Source organism: Pseudorasbora parva, chromosome 13 (genome assembly GCF_024679245.1).
Source record: "Pseudorasbora parva isolate DD20220531a chromosome 13, ASM2467924v1, whole genome shotgun sequence".
NCBI classification, from domain to species: domain Eukaryota; kingdom Metazoa; phylum Chordata; class Actinopteri; order Cypriniformes; family Gobionidae; genus Pseudorasbora; species Pseudorasbora parva.
In genome coordinates, this window is record NC_090184.1 from 40,341,487 (window position 1) to 40,353,636 (window position 12,150).

General features: G+C 34.9%; 1 protein-coding gene across 4 annotated transcripts; it reads right to left on the reverse strand.

The window, feature by feature from the left end:
* Positions 1-4,300: 4,300 nt before the first annotated feature.
* On the reverse strand, positions 4,301-10,201 carry LOC137039151 (macrophage mannose receptor 1-like). 4 transcript variants are annotated; one of them, XM_067414397.1, is made up of 6 exons: positions 9,903-10,201; positions 8,561-8,779; positions 6,682-7,086; positions 6,304-6,468; positions 4,620-4,991; positions 4,301-4,494 (listed from the first exon to the last, which is right to left on the reverse strand). In XM_067414397.1, exons 2-6 carry the CDS (start codon positions 8,643-8,645, stop codon positions 4,481-4,483), a joined length of 1,041 nt encoding a protein of 346 aa, XP_067270498.1. In that variant the 5' UTR covers positions 8,646-8,779; positions 9,903-10,201; the 3' UTR covers positions 4,301-4,480. The 4 variants fall into 4 exon arrangements, with proteins under 4 accessions (XP_067270498.1, XP_067270497.1, XP_067270496.1 ...); XM_067414396.1 differs by having other exon boundaries at positions 4,301-4,497; XM_067414395.1 differs by having other exon boundaries at positions 4,301-4,991.
* Positions 10,202-12,150: the final 1,949 nt, after the last annotated feature.

Genomic DNA, 12,150 nt, shown 5'->3' on the forward strand with positions numbered 1-12,150 from the left:
GGAGCTTAATCAGCTCCAACCTTGGAGAGACTGTGTATCTGTGTATGTGCGCAATATTCTGTGTTACAGATCAGAATGGTGTACAATGGGCACCCTAAGAAATGGGTGGACTTGTTGTTCTGGGCAAGCTGGCGCCTGCTCCAGATCTGGAAGGTCACTACGGGCCTAATTCTGGGTGAAAGCATCAACAAGTGACACGTCAGTGGAAATGTGCATCAGATTAACTGACATGAGTGGAAATTTACCATGACTGTGCATTGTCTCTGAGCCAATCAGAACCATCCACATCGCAGTAATGACGTGGATAAGACCTTGAAAACGGTATAACTGTTGGGACAATTGTATGTACGATAGGGCGAGGCAACGAGACGGTGAGAGAGGGAGCGCGGCCTACGAACTCCTTGTGAGACTTGAAGCTGGCTTCTTCTTTTGAAACTGCAAACTATTCTTAAGTAAATTTTTCTTTTATTTAATTGGAATCCTGACTCTGTCTTCATTTCTTCACTACTGGTCCTGGGTCATAAGCTGTTAACCCCTAACAATGGCAATCTTAGTGATAGGCATGTTCATTAACCATGACAGTTAGCGGAAGTTAGAGATTTACAGTTTGTAATGTTTTAAATATGGATATTTTTCTTTACGCAAACATTTCTTAATATAACTCTGATTGTATATCTGATTGAAAGAAGGATGTCATATATACACCTAGGATGACTTGAGAGTGAGTAAACCATGGCTAATTTTCTTCTTTGGATGAACTATCCCTTTAAGGCAGTTTCGTCACCACCCCCAGCAGTACTAAACCGCAGCTAATTCTGCCCCCTACTGGATGTAGTCAGAAGCTACAGCTGTAAGAAAACAGTGTAAAACATGTATTAATTTCTCAGCTATTTTCATTCAAATTATCTACAAATGAGGAAAGCAGAAAAAACATTCATAAAATTGAATTACATTTTGTATAGTCAGGAAAAAGTTGCCACACCACAGCTCTGAAACATGTAAAAATATATTGCTAGACTCCCACAGGTGGTAATGTTTCCAACACGTAGCTCTTCGTCAGCCTACATGCTCAAAACATTCTCCTCAGTATAGAAGATCTGAGGCTAAAGAAACAAAGAGCAAAAGTTAGATTTCTCTTCACATGTCTGATTCTCGTACAAATATCGAAAATATCAATTAAAAATCGAATGATTTAATACTCACAGGCAGAGTTTGCTCATAATTGGGTTTATACAATAGCAAATTTCTCTGAATAAAAGAAACCATCCAACTTGTGAAAGTATACATCATTTATTTACTTATTATTCTCTATAATGTACTTGCATAATTCTAGTGTATTATGTAAAGCTGAGCAGCTAAACAGCAAAAGGAGGAACTGCATTTCAAAGGAATTTCTTTTCTGTAAAATGTTGTGTAGTTGGGTTTGTGTTTTTCTTCACTTTTTATTTCAGAAGTTTTTCAAGAGTTTTTCAGAAACAAGGCCTATGTTATACTGTGATGTAGCTGAAGTTATAATCGATACATAATTTAGTATTGGTAAATATACATGACATGTATCAAAATGTAAAAGGAAATAGTCACGCAAATTATTACATTTTGAAGAAGTAAAACAGCCTATTGCACAAAAACTGAGCTCAGGAAGTGGTATTACCATTATTTCAGTGTCACTGCATTTATTAACTTTAAGCAATTCAGCACTTCTCATTTATTCTTTATGTACACATATAGTTTGGGCCTTTAGTGAAGCATAGATTCTCCTATGTGTAGGACGCTGTGTAAGGGAAACAGGTCTATTTAGCTCAAAGGGAATTATTATTTAATTCATAGGGAATTTTGAAGGAGTCAATTATTTTATGGCCGAGCAAATGACTCGTCCAGTGTTCATTTAAACGCGCCGTAACTATCAACTCTGCATATTAATATCTAAACAATTGTGAAAACATTATTTAATAGCAAGGTGACTGATCAGCAATACAAGACATTGAATTCATAGCACAAAACACAAGAAAACTTATCTTTAAATACAAACATGACTTTGTTGTCACTCTAACATATAAAACTAATATTTAACACAAACACATGCAACACACACATTCACACAGAAATAAGGAAAGTGAGGAAAGAATGAGTTTTAGGTGAGTGAAATGATGAAATCCCAAGTTTCTAGCCATATGCATTTATAACACATGACCTGAATGAACCATCAATCACTAATTTAACCTTCCTATCATTTCTTATCTAATTTAAAAACCCTGATATCAATGCACCAGTTCAGCTATTCTGGAAATGTTATACTTGTGTTTGTAGTTTGTCTTTGAATGGGTATTCCCTCCTTCTTAGTCCTGCTGGAGAGGGGATTTCCCCGGTTCTTTGATTCGCTGAGAGTCTTGTCGTGTCTTTGATCGTCCTCTTGGGAAGCCAATCACGTGGCATGTTGGCGGACTGATGGAAAGTCTCATGGATGAGATTTGAAGTTGAATTGGGCTTTACTGAATTGATCGAAACTTTGTGGCAAAGCTTAAAACACGATACTCAATGGAAAAAAGAAAGGAAATAAAAGAAAGGAAAGTGAGATTAGAGTTTTTTCAGATGGCTTGAGGGTCAATGACATGGCGTCTAAATTTTCTGTCTGATTTCATTTTTTCAGTTAAAAATTGATTTAAATGCATGAAAATATATCATATATATGTAATACTCCATCTGTGGCCGTGACCAAATCATCCATTTTTGTCTAAATGTATTCAGATTTATTTTGTGCACTATTTGGCATGATTTCCAAAGTGTTTTGTAACCCTGCAACAATATTGCAAAGATTTTTGTTTTGTTTGTTTCTTTCATAATATTCAAACAAACACTGTCCGAGGATGTCCATTTTATGAAATATCATGTGGTGCGACCATCAAGAAACTACACATTTTTGGACTTCATGTTGAAATCCATTCAGAGACAGGAAGTTACATCATTTGACAATTTGCCTAGGACCCACTGAAGCAGCAAGCATGTTTGTAACTCTCACATTTGGAAAAAAATAACCGTTTTAAAAGCTGGTATGCAGTTATCACAGTTGAATATAATGTGGTGCAACCTCAAAAAACAAAACAATGAGTATTAAGTTATTTCTACAAATATATATATATTTTTATACAGTTTGACCTTTTGTGGGAATCAAGCTTGTTTTGTTTTGGTGTCCAATTCTATGTCTGTAAATTTTGAGTGAATTTAAAAATATAATGTGTTGCGACCACTGCAGAGTGTTTTCCATTATAGATATATGTCCTAGATTGTTTTATATTCAATAGATGGTTTATATACATAACATACTTTATTTTAGTATTATTTTGAATACATTTTTATCCAATTTGGGTCATTTAAAAACATTTATAATGTTGCATATAATAATAATAATAATAATAATAATAATAATAATAATAATAATAATAATAATAAAGATAATTAATTTAATTTTATTAATTATGCATTTATTATTTATTTATAACTATTTACGTCTATTTTACCAAGCAATCAAAAAAACAAACAAAAAAAAAACACACAAAAAAAACAATGCTTGCCATAGGCAGTGTGTTAACTCTGACCCTGCAGCAAGAGCAGAGTATCTTGCAAGGGGATTAGGAAGGTTTGTTACACAAGAAAATTCAGCAGCCTTATGATGGTCACGTTTAATTAAATGTTTGTTCACAAGTGTGACCCTGGTCTCCTGCCTTTAAAGTTGTCCAAATGAAGTCCGTAGCAATGCATATTACTGCTTACATTTTTATATACTTATGGTTGGACATTTACAAAATATCTTCATGGAATCTTGATCTTAGTATTGTAATGTTTTTTTGGCATAAAAGAAAAATCTATAATTTTGACCCATTGTTGGCTATATTTTAAATTTAAAACTAAATTATTTTTTGTGACATTTTACTTTTTTTTGCATGTATGTATTAGTTCATGTATCATTAATTATAAATATGTGTAATATAATATAAAGCTACTGCCAACTGATGTAGACAGAAATTAAAGCTACAGCAGTAAGTGAAGCATTTATTTTTGTATCAATTAATTTAGTATACATTTTTTTATCTTAACCTAAGCAATTTATCCTAATGGGAAAATAAAGTTGCTGCAATACACCTCTAAAATTGCATCATGTAAAATTTTAACGAAAATCTAAAATAAAATAAAAAAACTGCACACATATACACTGCAACTTCTGAAAAGTTCACTGGGTTAGTCTGTGTGTGCTGGAAAACTACTGAAGCTAAAGACTGATCAAATCATCAGACACAGTCAAGACAAAGCCAGGTTTATCTTTAATAGCATTTAAAAAAACACCTCCAAACAAAAACTAATGTGAGATTGTAAACATGTAAGATTGTAAACTAATGTAAACATGTAGAAAACTATATCGAGCTCTGTAGGCATATGTAATGCCATTGCAGTCACCGGCAATATGATTGAGGAAGAGAAACTCTGTTCAATGACCTGGATCTTCTTGTAAGGAAATAATACAAAATTAAATGATTTTGAGATGCTCTCAGCACATTGTGTATGCACTTTCATTATTTTCATTTATAGATTTTGATATGATTGTGAGTAACTGGTGAAACACACACCTTTATCTTTGCTCCTGATGCTGGTCACGATCACTGCCAGAGTCATGATGAAGAGACCACCAGCAATGGAGGAGGAATAGCAGATGTAGAATAAAGATACTCCTTCCTCATCTGTGTAGGTCTCACTGTGACGGTTCACAGCAGAATTAATCTCGTGCACACAGGTGAAGGAAACAGGTGTGCTCACTTTCACATCAAACACACACATTTCATTTGAATAACACAGTGGGTTCTTCAGTGTGTAGTTGTGTTCACCCTCCACTGACAGCTGGAAAGAGCTCTCAGTGAACCTCCTGCCAAATGAACACATCACTACCACATGCTCTCTGTCCTGGTTCTGCCTGAACACTGTGATGTTGGGCACTGGGGCAACTGAAATAAAACACACCAACATGAATTTTCATGTAGAAACATAAAAATTGATTATTTTAAATGTGTGTTAAATGGCGTCTTTTTAGAGTACTAAGTACTATGAATGAAGGCAGGTATAGCCTACCAATACTGCCAATATTTTTTTTAGTCATCAAAAGCTGTTTAACATTCTGTATTCTCGTAAGAAAATTGGCCTGACATTTATTTTTGTGTTTTTGGCCAGAATGTGTTCACATAGTGCTTCATAGGCAGCACAAGTACCAAATTGAGTTCTTTTTGGTCTCTTTTTTTATATATCACCTCATCACCTCGGTCTATATAAACCATGTTCAATCTGCCATTCATGGCGAAGTCTTGTAAAGTGTAACCACTACAATTCTGAGCGTTCTCTCATGTTTTATGTCTCTTGGTTTTGGATCACCTGCCTGTTTCTGGACTACTCTCTTGCCTACTTTTCCTGCCTTGTGGTGTTTGTTTGTTTGTTTGTTTGGACTGCCTGCATGTATTTTGACCTTGCCTGTACTCTGGACATTGATTGTGGACTGTTGTCTTAATAAAATTGCATTTGGATCCCCAATCTATTGACTCATCGTTACAGTCTGGTTTCGTTCAGACTTCAAACTTTGCGGGCATTGCATGCAATGCATGGCATTTTGAGAAGCATTTGCACACCCTGTCTGTCATGCTGTCGGCTATAAGCCACTGCTATAGATGCATATTGCAGTATTAAGGTTAACAATTAATCGATTAATTAATCTGTAATTTAAACATAGATCGATCATTGGAATTTGTGTAAATTGACATCCCTACTTCCTACCTGTTTAACAGATATAGGAAATATACAGAAATTGAACAAAATTATTTAAACACTTTACAGTCTTAGCTGGATAAATTATAAATTAAATATAGATTAACACTAAAGCTACAATTTGCTCTGTTACCTTTGTTCTTTGATTACCATTAATGACAAATATCACTGGATCTGGCTTATTAGGCTGCTGTCACTTTAAGACCTGCTGCTGCCGAACATGATGCGGATCTAGGGGGTTGAGGGGGGACGAATTGAAACTGGGTGGGCACAAATAAAATCTCAGCCCTTTTGCCTGATCTTTTGCCCCCTTGTGCTAGCCTGACAATGTTTTCAGCTAATTTTATAAAAAAATAATATTATATATTTTTGTTTTTAACTTTATTTAAAATTTTATGTCATTTGGAGGTTGGAGGAAAAGCACTGCTATACAAATTGTTTTTTTATGATGCTCATTAAAAACAAATAGCAATGTTTTTGAAGTGAATAGTTGTGTTGCCTTACTTATTGGGTGGCATAAACCCCACTTTTCGTCCGTGTCAAAATCATTTACTGTGGCGCACCACAGCTGACCATCGCCCCTGCCGTCCACAGTGCAGTCAGCGTACCACTTGCCCATAAACTTAAAAGGGAACTGGCATGGTTTTCCATTTAAATCACTAGCTTTCTCTGCAGAACATAAAGAAATTCAATAAGGAGTTTAGAATAGTTGAAGGGTTTGATCTGAAACTCAAATGACTAAGGAAACATAATTCTTTAACCTTCAATAAATGTTACATCATACAGGGAAATTCATAATAGTCATACTGGATGTGAATTTAACATTTTGGCAGCCATTATTATAAAAGTTTTAATGGCTGTTACGTGGACTTTTGGTCATACCTTGATATCCATGAGAACACACATTTTTGTCAGTCCCATAAATCAGCCAGTGACTCCAAACACCTGTTCCTTTATACAACATCATATTTGGCTCATCATAATCTCCATAGTTCAGGTGTAGTGAATGTCCCTTCAAGCCAAACAAGTTCTCATCTTTACATTCCCAGGTTTGTCCAGGGTCAGATACATTGCAGGGCAGAAGGATAACTTTGGCCCTGTCTTCAATCTTCTCGGCCCCCAAACAAAGACTAAAAGCAAGACTGATGATTCGTGAAGAGGAAATCCATTGGAAACGTTGAGCTTTGAAAGATGCATCACATGGCGCAGTCAGCACTACAGTAGCACTCGCGGCATACACACATTTGTTGTGGTCCTTGTTGTAGATAAGGAAGGAGCTGGTACTACCTGATTACAAGAAAAAAAGATATCCGACACTGTTATAGACAACACATTCCATTTTAAGTTCAAACTGAGAAAAATTTATAGGTTACGAATTCAATATATTATATATATATATATATATATATATATATATATATATTTTTACAAATAGTTTGCATTCCCCAACAAATATAATGTCTCGCTGGCCGTTTCAAACAGCTCAGTACGTTAGCAATGGAACCGTTACTTTTTTTTGATATATTCACCGATTCAAACTTCCCAAAACAATGAGTATGAGTTTCTTCATGTGTGATTCATAGAAATAGGATTTTGTGCACCTGCAGTGAAGAATGTGTGAAGGTTTAAATGTTGTGTTGTGTTTGTAGTGGAGAACTACTTGCGATGCATTTACAACTCCTAAAAGATTTTTCTCTGTGATTTCAAATTTATTGATACACGTGTGGATATAATCTACATCTATAAATTCCACTTTCACACCTGTTCAGTTTTTTTGCACCAAAAATACATTCATAGTAGCGGCTGATCATCAGACTTCATCAGGATATGGAAGCATGACTCATTCAGAAGCCTTTTATACTGCAATCAATTAGTCATATGACATCCATCTGATTAGGAATATTACAAGGATAAATTTAAACCATTAACACAGAGAGTATATACTGTGGGGTAAAAAAGTATTTAGTCAGCCACCAATTGTGCACTTTAAGACTTTGGTCTCAAAGTCAAAGGAGACTTTGCTTGAGTTGTTTTAAGGGGGGGGGGGGGGGGGGACTATTTTGTTTGTCTGTTTATGATTTACCTTCTCCGTTCCACATGAAGCTCACTGTCCGTTGTTTTTTATTTTTATTTTTTTATGTAAGGACTCCATGCTAAGGATTTTTTCTTCTGACCCAGTCAGGCTCATATATATAGGCATATATATATATATATATATATATATATATATATATATATATATATATATATATATATATATATATATATATATATATATATATTCTAAATATTGTTAAAGTCAATCAGTAATCAAATAAGAGCAACTAATCAAATAACGAGCACAGCACAGAGCAGAATAAACATACAAATTAAATATGTAGGTCTGAACTAGATTTTCAAGTACAAAAAGGTACAGGTGGGCCGCCGGGCCGCCCACTCAAAACAATGGTAGGGGAAACACTGGTGTTCTTTGGATGCAACTCAGCATTATTTCTCCTCCAAACACGACAAGTTGAGTTTTTACCAAAAAGTTCTATTTTGATTTCATCTGACCTCATCACATTCAAACAGTCCTCTTCCAGATCATCCAAAAGCTCTCTAGCAACCTGTCTTTTTTCTCACTGTTCTTTTGATCATTTTGATCCCACGGGGTGAGATCTTGCGTAGAGCCTCAGATCGAGGGAGATTATCAGTGGTCTGTATATCCTCCATTTTCTAATAATTGCTCCCACAGTTGGTTTATTCACACCAAGCTGCTTACCTATTGCACATTCAGTCTTCCCGGCCTGGTGCAGGTCTGCAAATTTGCTTCTGGTGTCCTTTGACAGCTCTTTGGTCTTGACCATAGTGGGGTCTGGAGTCTGACTGTTTGAGGTTGTGGACAGGTGTATTTTATACTGATTATGAGTTCAAACCGGTGCCATTAATACAGGTTCACGAGTGGAGGACAGAGGATCGTCTTCAAGAAGAAGTTACAGATCTGTAAGAGCCAGAAATCTTGTTTTTTTTTGTAGGTCAAATACTTATTTTTCACCATAATTTGCAAATAATTTCTTTAAAAATCAGATAATGTGATTTTCTGTATTATTTTTGTCTCTTTCCGTCTCTCATATTTGAAGTACCTATGATGAAAATTACAGTTATATATACAGGTATATATCTCCCTCTTATCTTTTTAAGTGGGAGAACTTTCACAATTGGTGGCTGGCTAAATACTTTTTGTGGGTTATACTTTATCCCCTGTAAATTCAAAATACAAATATCAAACACAATGTTTGAGTGTCCAAATATACAGCAGGAAACAACATCAAAATATCAAAACATTGTATACACACAAAATCCATTATCTCAACAGCTTTAAAACTACTGATATTTATAAAATGGGTTTATATGAAAGGTTTCAAACCTAAATGACGCATAGTATTTTTTATTATTATTATTATTATTATTATTATTATTATTATTATTATTAATTATATTATTAATATTATTATTAATTATTATTATTATTATTAATTATATTATTAATATTATTATTAATTATTAATATTAATTATATACTTATTATTATAAGTATTAATGTTAGTACTACTCATTTGTTCAGACAGTTGTTGATGACTGCCAGACAACAAAACACAATGAATTCAAACTAAATAGGTTTTGTAGAATAAATGTCATTTATCAGATTTGAATAAATGATTTGAAAAAAAAGATTTGAAAAAAAAAAAAATGAACTTGGCAAAAAAAAAAATGCACGTCATGTCATTGACATAGATAGATAGATAGATAGATAGATAGATAGATAGATAGATAGATAGATAGATAGATAGACAGACAGACAGACAGACAGACAGACAGACAGACAGACAGACAGACAGACAGACAGACAGACAGACAGACAGATAGATAGATAGATAGATAGATAGATAGATAGATAGATAGATAGATAGATAGATAGATAGATAGATAGATAGATAGATATTTAATCAGGTGGCATCATATCAGATGAATCTCAAACACAGAAACAATTCTACTGACACACTTTCCTTACAAACGCAAAAGACAGAAAAAAAATCTGAGGTGAAGGAATGTGATGTACTTACTGAAAGCTGACCAAAAGACCAATAAAAGGATATAAAGCAGGTTCATGCTTGAAGTAGTGTGATCCAGACAGATGATCAAGTGATGTCAGAAATCAAATTTGAATGAGGAATATTTTAAAGTGTAAAATTATAAAGACAAACAAATAAATCAAGTAAAAATGAAAACTGTAATAGCCAAAAATATATCTAACTAATAATATCCACAGAACTGTATCGAACAAATTAAGTTTGTGAAGATCAGAGTATAAAGAAAGAAGAGCCCAAAAGTAGTAAGATATCTGCAGAATGCATGGAGAGAAAAAGGCAGTGTGTTCTGAAACCTAAACATTTTATTTGCTGTGCTTACACAACAGGAAGGACTTGGGAAATATATTGAAATTCTTTGTGCTTCTCTTGTAACTAGTGTTGCACAATATTGGGAAAATGACATTGTGATATTTAGTTTTTCTGCAATATATTGTGATATAACTTGACCAAATGACTTGAAACGCTTTGTCTGAGTGTCTGAGTGTGAGTCTGCTTTGAAAATAATACAAAATTACAAGCATAGATAAATGCGACAGTCAGAGATACAAAGAAATAAACAGTGCTTTGTTTTTCAGGTACGTCTTACAGTATTTAGATACTGTCTTCACTGTATAAATTAAATATAATAATCTTTGTTAAGAACAAAACTGATTTTTTGCATTTTGTTTGATTAAAGGGTTAGTTCACCAAAAATGAAATTGCTATCATTAATTACTTACCCTCATGTCATTCCACACCTATAAGACCTACGTTCATCTTTGGAACACAAATGAAGATATTTTTGTTGAAATCTGATGGCTCAGAAAGGCCTCCATTGGACACAATGTCATTTACTCTCTCAAGACCCATAAAAGATACTAAAGACATTGTTAAAAAGCCCATGTCACTACAGTGATTCTACAATAATTTTATGAAGTAATGAGAATAGTTTTGTGCGCAAAGAAAACCCTTAAATTACGACTTATATAGTGATGGCCGATTTCAAAACACTGCTTCCTGAAGCCTCAGAGCTTAATTAATCAGCATATTGATTCATGATTCGGATCGCGTGTCAAACCGCCAAACTGCAGAAATGACGTGACTTTAGTGATCCGAACCTCTGATTGGATACACTGATTCATAAAACTCTGTGAAGCCTCCTGTCGCTGATCGTGTAGTGTGAACACAGCAGTGACCGAATGCTTCCCAGATAGTCATGCAATGTGAAAAGAGTAGAGATCCGAAGAGTTTGAAAATTGTGCAGTCTGAACTTTGCATAACAGGTGCCGTGATGAAGAGATAATCAGTGTGGTCATAAGTATTTTATGATATTATGCCTGATCATGTACCGTATACAGGTCCTTCTCCAAAAATTAGCATATTGTGATAAAGTTCATTATTTTCCATAATGTAATGATCAAAAATTAAACTTTCATATATTTTAGATTCATTGCACACCAACTGAAATATTTCAGGTCTTTTATTGTTTTAATACTGATGATTTTGGCACACAGCTCATGAAAACCCAAAATTCCTGTCTCAAAAAATTTGCATATTTCATCCGACCAATAAAAGAAAAGTGTTTTTAATACAAAAAAGTCAACCTTCAAATAATTATGTTCAGTTATGCACTCAATACTTGGTCGGGAATCCTTTTGCAGAAATGACTGCTTCAATGCGGCGTGGCGTGGAGGCGATCAGCCTGTGGCACTGCTGAGGTGTTATGGAGGCCCAGGATGCTTCGATAGCGGCCTTAAGCTCATCCAGAGTGTTGGGTCTTGCGTCTCTCAGCTTTCTCTTCACAATATCCCACAGATTCTCTATGGGGTTCGGGTCAGGAGAGTTGGCAGGCCAATTGAGCACAGTAATACCATGGTCAGTAAACCATTTACCAGTGGTTTTGGCACTGTGAGCAGGTGCCAGGTCGTGCTGAAAAACCAAATCTTCATCTCCATAAAGCTTTTCAACAGATGGAAGCATGAAGTGCTCCAAAATCTCCTGATAGCGAGCTGCATTGACCCTGCCCTTGATAAAACACAGTGGACCAACACCAGCAGCTGACATGGCACCCCAGACCATCACTGACTGTGGGTACTTGACACTGGACTTCAGGCATTTTGGCATTTCCTTCTCCCCAGTCTTCTCCAGACTCTGGCACCTTGATTTCCGAATGACATGCAAAATTTGCTTTCATCTGAAAAAAGTACTTTGGACCACTGAGCAACAGTCCAGTGCTGCTCCT

Bases quoted from the DNA above. Each gene is read 5' to 3' on its own strand.
- LOC137039151 (XM_067414395.1), bottom strand. From the start codon at position 8,645: ATGGTCAAGACCAAAGAGCTGTCAAAGGACACCAGAAGCAAATTTGCA. The intron at 7,087-8,560 runs GTAAGCAGCTTG...TCTTGTAATCAG, and splicing joins GAAGACTGAATGTGCAATAG to GTAGTACCAGCTCCTTCCTT. The intron at 4,992-6,303 runs GTAAGGCAACAC...GTTTTATTTCAG, and splicing joins GGGTTTATGCCACCCAATAA to TTGCCCCAGTGCCCAACATC.